Source organism: Triticum dicoccoides, chromosome 3B (assembly GCF_002162155.2).
Source record: "Triticum dicoccoides isolate Atlit2015 ecotype Zavitan chromosome 3B, WEW_v2.0, whole genome shotgun sequence".
In the NCBI taxonomy this organism is placed as follows: Eukaryota; Viridiplantae; Streptophyta; class Magnoliopsida; order Poales; family Poaceae; genus Triticum; species Triticum dicoccoides.
Genome location: NC_041385.1, coordinates 410,725,912 through 410,736,464, shown reverse-complemented (window position 1 = coordinate 410,736,464; position 10,553 = coordinate 410,725,912). Strand labels below are relative to the sequence as shown.

Here is a 10,553-nt window from a genome sequence, read left to right as displayed (position 1 = left end):
ATGGGAGTTTTCTAATTTGTGAAGAAACCAAGCAACTCGTAAGGGCTTGGAGATCGCTTACCTCATGAAGATGTACCTCGGGTGAGGCTAGTTCTTCGTGGGAGTACGCTATGATTGATGGGGAACGAAGCATGAAAATCAAAAAAATTCCTATGAACACCCAAGATCTAATCTAGGAGATGTATAGCAACGAGAGGGGAGTGGTGTCTACGTACGCTTGTAGACCGAAAGCATTAACGATCTAGAGATCGTGGTTGGCGTAGTCGTACTTGCGTCGCGATCCAATCTGATCCAAGTACCGCACATGCGGCACCTCCGAGTTTAGCACACGTATGGCTCGGCGGCGTCCTCTCCTTGTTGATCCAGCAAGGGAGGGAGAGGAGGTAGATGAGATCTGAACCAACACGATGGCGTGGTGGTGGTGGTGACGACCGAACTCCAGCAGGGCTTTGCCAAGCGCTGACGGGTCATGGAGGAGGAGTAACAGGAGGGAGACAGGGCAGGCACGGAAGGGCTAGCTGCCCCCTGCGCCTCCCCACTATATAAAGGGGTGAGGGAGGTGCGTGGCAGCCCTAGCCCTCCTCCCAAGGCAGGGGGCGGCGGCCAAGGGGGGAGGAGTGCCCTCCAAGCCAAGTGGAGGCCCTCCCCTTAGGGTTTCCCCTCCCCATGCGCATGGCCCTTGTAGGGGCTGGTGCCCCTGGACCATTAAGGCCAGGGCGCCCCCCTATAGCCCATGCTACTGTATGGGACATGGTGGAACCTTCCGAGGACTTCTGGACCCCCCCGTAGCCCTCTGGAACCTTCCGGTGGCTTCTCGGTACAATACCGAAAAAACCAGACTTTTTCCCAGAACCCCGACAACAACTTTCCATATATAAATTTTTACCTATGGACCATTCCAGAGCTCCTCATGACGCCTCGGATCCCATCCGAGACTCCAAACAACCTTCGGATTTTCCACTATTAATATCTTAATATTACCCTAGCGCTACCAAACGTTAAGCGTGCGACCCTACGGGTTCAAGAATCATGCAGACATGACCCGAGAAACAAGTAGGTGATAACCAATAACGGAACCTGGATGCCCATATTGGTTCCTACATATTCAACGAAGATCTTTATCGGTTGAACACAATGTCAAGGATTCAGACAATCCCATATGCAATTCCCTTTGTGTGGCGATATGTTACTTGTCCGAGATTCGACCGTCGATATCTCCATACCTAGTTTAATCTCGTTACTGACAAGTCTCTTTACTCGTTTCATAGTACAAGATCCCGTGACTAAACTCATTAGTCACATAAAGCTTCTTATGATGTTGTATTACCGAGAGGGCCTAGAGATATCTCTCTATCACACGGAGCGACAAATCTCAGTCTTGATCCATGCAACCCAACAGACACCTTTAGAGATACCTATAGAGCACCTTTATGATCACCCAATTATCAAGTGACGTCTGATAGCACACAAGGCATTCCTCCGGTATCCGAGAGTAGCATGATCTCATGGTCTAAGGAACTGATACTTGACATGAAGAAAGTTGTAGCAAATAACTAAACGATATGATGCTAAGCTTACGGTTAGGTCTGTCCATCACATCATTCTCCTAATGATGTGACCCCATTATCAAATGACAACTCATGTCCATGGTTAGGAAAGCTTAACCATCTTTGATCAACGAGCTAGTCTGGTAGAGACTTACTAGGGACACAATGTAGTTTATGTATTCACACATGTATTTAAGTTTCCGGTCAATACAATTATAGCATGAATAATAAACATTTATCATGAACGAGAAATATGATAATAACCAATTTATTATTGCCTCTAGGGCATATTTTCAACAATGATGACATAGCTTGGTAGCTCCTTCGTGGACCCTTAATCGAGCGATCCACAGTTAACGGGAACTAGTGTTTGTCAAAAGGAATGTGATGCGAGGTGAGAACTTAGAGGGTGGTTGGATCGTAACAATGGTAACTGAGGTGATCAGGTGAGTACCCGAGAAACAAGTAGGCGAGCAACCAATGATCAAGCTTGTGCTAGAAATTTGAGGAAGTGTTGGGGGTAGAGACACCCGAATACGTGAAGAACAAAGTAATTCGGGGCAATGCTGAGCAAGAGTTTGTGGGACGAGCGCCCGAATCTGGAACAAAATGTAAACATGCAGGAATTAGCAAATTCCGAAACAGGAATAATGCATAAACATGGCAAGGACAAACATATCCAAGGGACTACAATCACAACACTGGACTTTTGGCTTCAAACAAGATTTTTACAGACGTAGCTTGGAATGAACAGGGACAATCAAGCATGATAACATGGGAAAAAGCAGATATAGGAATATTTATGCAGGTACAAGAAGGAAAATCAAGATGGAAGATCAAGTTTTCAGCATCAACCATGCAAGCACAATCAGCGATTCCCGCAGAAGCGCTAGCAATCAAGTTAGCAGTTATTATCTTCAACAACATGGGATTACAGGAAGCGGTCATTTTAACAGATAATCTAACACTGGCTAAAGCAGCAGCAGCAAGAGAACCGAGCATACAACCAGGACATTGGATAATAAGAGGACTTCTTATAGACTTTTGTGCCCTCACAAACTCTAGTAATGTTCAGGTATTTCATGTTAGCAGAAATCATAATAGAGAAGCCCATGATGCAGCAAGGCAAGCTTATTCACAGGAATCTCATCCAAATCAAAGTACTGTAACTACTTGTAATATTGCAGATCACCAGCAATGGCATCATTCCCTGGAACAAATTGTTCCAGAAGTAATACAACAGGGATATGTCATTCATCGTGTAAACTGTTGTTACTTGGAATGAAATGGTGCTTAGTGCGCCTTTGAGATGTTCAAAAAAAAAAAAGAGAACCCAAATTCATCAAACTTGATGGAAACAGGATTGTCGCGAGTGAGTTTGCGAACAAAGAGTAAATTCTTAACGAGAGAGGGAGAGAGCAAGACATTGCGAAGTTTAAGAGGAATATAGGTAGTGATGAGGGAGTCATGGCCTGTGTGAGTGACCGAAAGCCATTCACCCCGACCAAGATATGACGAGCGGTACAGGAGGGTGGATAAACCGAAGATTACCCGAGGTCAAGCTCATGTGTGACAATGAAGCCATGTCGAGGTATCAGTCAGAGCTGCTTTCGGACGGAGAAAATTGCGCTGGCGTTGTTTGAAGTGGAGTTTGCAGAGGCCTCATGTCACAAGGCTGAGGAGGCGCAAGTGTGCTGCTGGAGCTAGCACCGGGCGAACCCTAGTAAGAGATATGACGTAGGGAGCATATTCATATGGTGTAGGCAGCGACGACATATGTCCGACGAGATAGGCCTACTGATGCGGAGTGCCGGGAGGGGGGAGGATCGGAGGATGGCAGCGCCAGGAGCACGCCGCGCCCACGCGTGCACCATGCCGGTCACGAGTTCACGTCTAGCACATCCCCCCGCTTATTGGCGAGCAGCCTGCTCCACTCGGTGTTCCTCCAAGAGGAGGGAGCACACAGCCTGCCCCGCTCGGTATTTTCCTAATTTTGGGTGCTACAGATAGCCAAGATTGCTACAGACAGCGTGTATCTGAAATAATGTACAGGACCAAACACATTGATATTTTTTTTCCCAACACGCCTTAGGAACAACCGCAGTTGGTATAAACCTGAATATTATTAATCTCGAGTGAATGGAACAAAAAGTAAACCACAAAACATACTCTTTAACCCCATAATAACCGAAGGACATTTTGCCATTTCTGTGATTTCAGAGGCTAACGAAGTGGTATGTGTTCGTTCCTGAATGTCACATGTAAGGTGGGATGTATACCTGGAAAATTACATCAATGAATCGACTCCTGCATGCTCATTTCTGACTAATACAAGAAGCAGCCCCATTTCCCTATACAGTTATCGTAAAGAAATAAAGTTTCAGCAAAACAGCCAATCCCAACTGCAACAAGAATATCCCTGCAACGATCAGAAACCACCGCTCCCCAGAGTTTAAGATGTGGGCACGGAGATTGACAGCGACGAAGGTAGCAGACATAAACCCAGCAACACCAGCAATAACCCATCTGAATATTTCTATTGGCACAATTGACAGAAGCTGTAACACAAATGGAAAAGAAAAATGTTAGTCCTGAGTTAAAATAATTGTGCCTCCTTTTACTTGTTTATGACATTGAAGTGTTGGCAGGAGTAAATCAAGATCATTTAAAGAAACTACAGGTTTGCCTGGTAAAGAGGGCATGTCACCGGCAACACCAAACCATATAGGATCAGTTCATATCAGATAGATAACTTAAATACCGCAAACTGAAACTGATTCACAGCTCAGTACACTTACATCTAACTGAAATGGAAAGCTAAACAAACAAAAAAGAATTCGAAGTCGATCTGCATACTGAGGATGTACTGACCGAGGCTGGAATGAAGATGAACAAAGAGTACCCATACAGGCACCACAATTGCACGAGTCCAGCAGGTGCTGAGAAGTACTTAAGAATGACATATAACCCAAGGGGAACAAATGTCACATAGCCATAGAATAAGCCAGCAGACCATGTAACCAGGTTAATATCATAGGTCCACTCTTTCTTGTGCCATTTGTGGGAAAGGTAGGTGACAAACGTGGCAATGGAAGCAGCAACAAAAATCAGGGTGGTGCATGTCCAGAATGGCCCATACCTATTAAAAACAAGTTATTGTAATGTCAATAATTCCAAAGTAAATTGATTAGAAGTTCAAATTTACAATTCTTAATCATTCATTGAATTCTAAATATAACATTCATTAAAAGAATTGTTAATTTAATTATCTGTATAAATAAATCTTCCACGGAATCAACTGGATAGAAAAAATCAGAACATGGTGAACTGCTAATATAAACCAGCACGTGTGGCTCCTATTATTATTGTAAAATTTAGACGTAGGCAATAAAGTAGGTGGCAAAAATATAGTTGATAGCACCGCAAAGGATAGTCTGCACATATGACAAGCTATCTAGATCATATCCGACTATCAGTTACAAACACTTAATCGTTGTGAACCAGTACTGTCCTAACTTGACATGATTAGGACTTGTATTATTATTCATTGCAGGAAGAATCAGGATAGATACACTCGCATCGCGGCACATATTAATGAAATGAAATAGTCTACAAAACAGCTGAAATGAAAGCTTAATGTAAGCATTTGAATATTTCAAGGCTTCTATAAATTATACACGTGATTAAAGGAAAATAATCCTAGGAAATATCTGCCACTAAACGATTAGATTTCCATCAGGATACCAAAGGATGAAAGGAAAATCCAGTATTCCACTTAATCCACTTACATAAGAAAAAACAACAGCAACCAATGTCACACCCATTGCTAGAAATAAACCCTTCTCCCTCTTCTAAACAAAGGGCCTGCCATTAGAAGATACTTTCAAGGCCAAGGAATCATCTTAACAGCATTCCCACTCTTCACAGGCATTAATCATCCATGTAGAGATCAGGTGGATCAAGAGCAATACACCCCACTATACCATAACGCAGATCTTATGGAACGGTCAGACACAGAAGGAACTGGTTCATGAAACTAAAACCTTATTCTTAACTAGTAGATCAACAACACACTCTCATTCCACAACTGAAGACACTGTATCAGGAATCATGTCCAGCAAAAACACTAAAGCATTCTAACATTTTACTACTCTTGCCGCATTCATTCTCAAGCATACCGATCTTATCAACAAGAGGAATGAAGCCAACATATATAAATAAAGTAGGGGAATGCGGGTAAAGCATACAGGTCGGGTTTGTCGGAAGTCTTCTCGGTGAAGTTGCCGCGGAAGGGGAAGACCGACTCCCAGATCCTCTCCACGACATCGGACGTGTCAACGTCGAAGTAGGGCTTGTAGGCAGCTACGGAGAACATCCGGAACCAGCCGCCCTGCGCGGCATCGTCCGACCCACCATCGCTACCCCTGCCTCCGCCGCCCCCTCCAACCTTGGACGAGAAGGTGTCTGCACAGCCGCTAGAACAAAGTCAGATCCGCAATGGAGATCCGATGTCAGAGCAGAGAGTGGAGAGGAGGAGATCTGATCTCACCGTCGGAGTCAGTGGGCGGGCGGTAGGCGCCAGAGATCTTGCCCTTGGCTTCTGAGGGTGGGAAGGTCTGGAGGTTGGACTCAGTGAACTTGATGGTCTGCGGATCTGGCCCCGTCGCCGCCTGCGCGAGACGTGAGAGGTGAGGCGCGAGAAGAGATGGACGGTGGGCGAGGGGTTGATGAGTACTTACCGGGACGGATCCGGAGGCCTTGGGATCGTCGAGGGCGGAGTAGCCACCGCCGGACATCATCTTGACCGGCGACGGAAACAGCCGCGGCGGAGGATCGGGGAAGGGAAGCTTCGGGGCGGAGCAAGCGTCCCGCAGCGGCAAGGTGAGAGTTAGGCGGGCCGGCCGCGTAAAGAGATGGGTGGATGTCTTCTCGGATCTTGTTGCGGCTGTTATAAACCCGCGCCTTCTTGCCAAGTTTTTTTAGGTGAACTAGGGATTTTATTCCAAAGATAACACAGAAGGAATACAAGTGATGTTCGGTAGGATCCCTAGCCACAAGCGGCGACCAGAAGGGAGAGCTGAAGCAGCCTTTGCAATGGCATGAGCTTTAGCATTGGCCTTCGTACACTCATATCTAAAACTAGCACTCACAAAATCTTTCATAGACTCTCTAATTTCACTAATAACTACAGCATAAGATGATAGCACATTCCCTCTGATGTCCGAGACCACTTGCATACAATCAGAACCTATGATCAAGTGTGAGAGGTTGAGGTCCTTTGCCAGAGCTAATGCCTCGCTGCACGCAAGTGCTTTCAGATTCGCTGCCCAAATACCTCCCTTCTTTGTCCCTGCTTATCGCCGAGACTGCACCCCTTTTGCGTTCCGCGAGATTGCACCATCCACATTGATTTTAACTACCTCCCCCTCTGGCGCCTTCCACCTGTGGGATCGCTGCTGTGGTGGCCGTCCAGCTGCAGGTTTGCTCATGGAGACAATGTCAAGATCCTCTAGGTATCTGTTGATAAAACACATAGTGGACAAGGGGCTTTGAAATTCTTCCTCATGGATCGCTTTCCTCCTTGCCCACCAGATGGCCCACATGGTGACCAAAACTTTTACCAACTCCGTCTGTTCCACTGTATCAAACAGCCAAAAGAGCCACAATCTGGGATCATCGGATTGATTAGATAGAACATGCTCCACGGTCTCCTCATCACCCAGCGCCCACACACACCTTGCCATCCGGCAGTCAAAAAGTGAGTGTCTCCAAGTATCATTCTCCGCACCACACAAAGAACAAGCTGCCGAGTCCGCCATCTTCCTTCCATGCCTTGTGGAACCAATCGGCAAGGACGTATGTGATAGCCTCCATACAAAAATTCTGAGTTTTGAGGGGACTTTGACCTTCCATAGCAAGGACCACGACTTATTCTCCCGAGCTGGATTCGAGTGGCCTCCCCTGTGTTCTAGCCAAACTTCCCGTTGAAATTTGATAGCGTTGATCATCCTATATGCCGACCGGACCGAGAAAAATCCCTTTCTGTCATAGTGCCATGCCCAGAAATCTGGTTGCACCCTCGAACTCAAAGGTATATTAAGAATAACATCGACATCCGGTGCAAGAAAGTGTTGTTCTATCACATCCCTCCTCCACGTCCTTGTTACGGGATCAATGAGTTCTGAGACAAATTGTGGTGGGTTTGTCGATATTTGGCAGATAGGCCTCAACCTGTAATCACGAGGTAGCCAGTTATCCTCCCAGATGCGCGTACCTATCCCAGAACCAATCCTCTTAATCAGTCCAAGAGCAAGAATGTCTCTTCCCTCAAGTATCGAGCGCCACACCTGTGACGGGTGAGATCCTAAGGTTGCATCAAGAATGTCCACCAAAGGGTAATACCGGGCTTTTAAAATCCGCGCACTAAGTGTGTCTGGTTCCTGGAGCAGACGCCATACCTGCCTGGATAATAGAGCGAGGTTGAAAAGTTCAATATCTCTGAAGCCTAAACCCCCCATGAACTTGGGCTTACACATAGTCCTCCATGAAACCCATGCTGGCTTCCTCTGACGTTGCTTGCTACCCCACCAAAACTTTCGTAGTAGACCATTGATATGTTCACATAATCCACGAGGTAGCTTGAAACATGTCATGGAGTATGTTGGTATGGATTGAGCAACTGACTTTATGAGTACTTCCTTGCCTCCTGCTGAAAGACACTTTTCCATCCATCCTTGGATGTGCTTCCAAATCCTGTCCTTCAAATACCCCTCCTTCGCCTTGCCAACATCAGTAGGAAGCCCAAGATATTTCTCAGTCAATGCCTCATTGTGAACATCAAGCAGGAGTTTAATCTCATTGCGTTGGGCCTCCTGGACCATTTTACTAAAATAAATCGAGGATTTATCAGTATTAATGCGCTGTCCAGATGCATCACAATACATCTTTAAGAGGCTCTGGACCTTCTCTGCACTTGCCCTTGTTGCCTCAAAGAACAAAAGTCTGTCGTCGGCGAACAACAAATGATTGACTGATGGAGTTGTAGGTGCAACCGCGAGACCATGTACTCATGTATTTGTTGCCTTTAACAAGCAAGATAGTCCTTCTGCAGCAATGAGAATCAGATATGGAGAGATAGGATCTCCTTGGCGAAGTCCCCTCGATGGCCTGGATTCATCCATTATACCTCCATTAAACAGAACCGAAAAAGAGACGGATGAGATGCACCTCATCACAATATCTGTAAAACGTGGGCTGATTCCCAACTTGAGCATTACCGCCTTTAAATATGACCACTCTAATCGATCATAAGCCTTCATCATGTCGAGCTTAAGCGCACAAAAACGATTGCCCTTTATCCTTCTAGACTTCATGTAGTGCAAACATTCATAGGCTGCTATAAAGTTATCCGTGATAAGGCGACCAGGAACGAAGGCCGACTGCTCTTCGGAAATTACCTCGGGGAGAATAACCTTCAACCTGTTGGCTAAGACTTTTGACGCGATTTTGTAAACCACGTTGCAAAGACTTATAGGTCGAAATTGTCCTAAAAGTTCTGGACTTGCTATCTTGGGAATAAGAACGATGAACGTGCGGTTTATATCCTCCGGTGAGTCCTCTCCATTAAGCACCCGAATGATCATGCCTGTAATCTCATCACCACATAGATCCCAATGCCGCTGAAAGAAGTGTGCCGGGAAACCATCCGGTCCCGGAGCTTTTGTGGGGAACATTTGAAACAAAGCATCTTTAACTTCTTCTTTCGTAAAAACAGCATTCAGACGGGAATTCATGTCCCCGTCCACTCGAGATGGTATATGTGAGAGCACCTCCTCGATGCCAATGGTTCCCTTAGAGGTGTATAATTGCTCATAGAAGCTGGTGGCCATGCCAGCCATCTCCTCAGGATCTGAGGTGTCCGAACCATCCCCTCTAGTCAGGCTAGTAATTGTATTTTTTGCTCTTCTCGCGCTTGCCTTTTTCTGGAAATACTGGGTGTTACTATCTCCTTCTGAAAGCCAGCGGATCCTAGATCGTTGCCGCATCATGATCTCTTCCCTGTAACACAACTCCACAATCCGGTCCTGGACCTTTTTCTCCTCTGCCGCTGGTCCAACATGATTAGGTGCAGCCCTTAACTCAGCTAGTCTCCGCCGTAGTTCGCGAAGCTCACCTCGGACCGAACCAAAAGTAGTCCGTCCCCAATTCTTAAGAGATACAGCCACGTTCGTTAGTTTTTCAGCAAGATCATGAACATTAGTTGCTGGCTGATCCACACGCCAAGCTTCCTGTACCCTTGCAGAGAAAGATTCTTCCTGCTCCCACATGCACTCATACCTGAAAGGCTTCCTGAGAGCCAGCCTTAAATTATTTGACTCCAATTCATTAAGCAACATGATAGGGCTATGGTCGGATTTTGCTGCTGTTAAGTGCTCGAGAGAGGCAAAAGGAAACATATAAGACCAACTCGGGGTCGCAAGGGCCCGATCGAGCCGAACCCTGCAATAATCTCCCCCAACAATTCTTTTCTCAAACGTCCAGTCTAGTCCTTTATAGCCAAGATCTGCCAACTCACACACATCTACAGCTTCTCTGAACCCTGCAATCTGTGCACTATCCCTCTCATTTGGGCCAAATTGTTCTTCAGGCCTCAAGATCTCATTGAAGTCGCCTAAGCACACCCATGGCAAAGTACTTTCTCCTCTTAAGAACTTCATCGTATCCCAAGTTTTGTATCTCATACTTCGGCTTGCCGCACCATAGAAACAAGAGAGGCGCCACGGGTCCTTCCCTGCCTCCGTAACCACTGAATCAATGTGATACTGAGAAAAAGTTTTTATTTCAAGATTAATATTATTCTTCCAGTACAAGCATAGACCTCCACTTCGACCACTACTCGCTACTCCAAAGCTACTAGAAAAACCTAAACTACCCGCCAAACCTTCCACCCTATACTTCGCAATCTGTGTCTCCAATATGCAAAGCACCGTCGGCGCACAAGCCTCC

The 10,553-nt window shown here is 46.0% G+C and overlaps 1 protein-coding gene across 1 annotated transcript; it reads right to left on the bottom strand.

Annotated features, from left to right (window-relative positions):
• Positions 1 to 3,651: 3,651 nt before the first annotated feature.
• Positions 3,652 to 6,478, bottom strand: LOC119276244 (protein YIPF1 homolog). The gene is made up of 5 exons (XM_037557272.1): positions 6,287 to 6,478; positions 6,097 to 6,217; positions 5,795 to 6,011; positions 4,419 to 4,686; positions 3,652 to 4,105 (listed from the first exon to the last, which is right to left on the bottom strand). The coding sequence occupies exons 1-5, from the start codon at positions 6,344 to 6,346 to the stop codon at positions 3,899 to 3,901; spliced, it is 873 nt and encodes a 290-aa protein (XP_037413169.1). The 5' UTR covers positions 6,347 to 6,478; the 3' UTR covers positions 3,652 to 3,898.
• Positions 6,479 to 10,553: the final 4,075 nt, after the last annotated feature.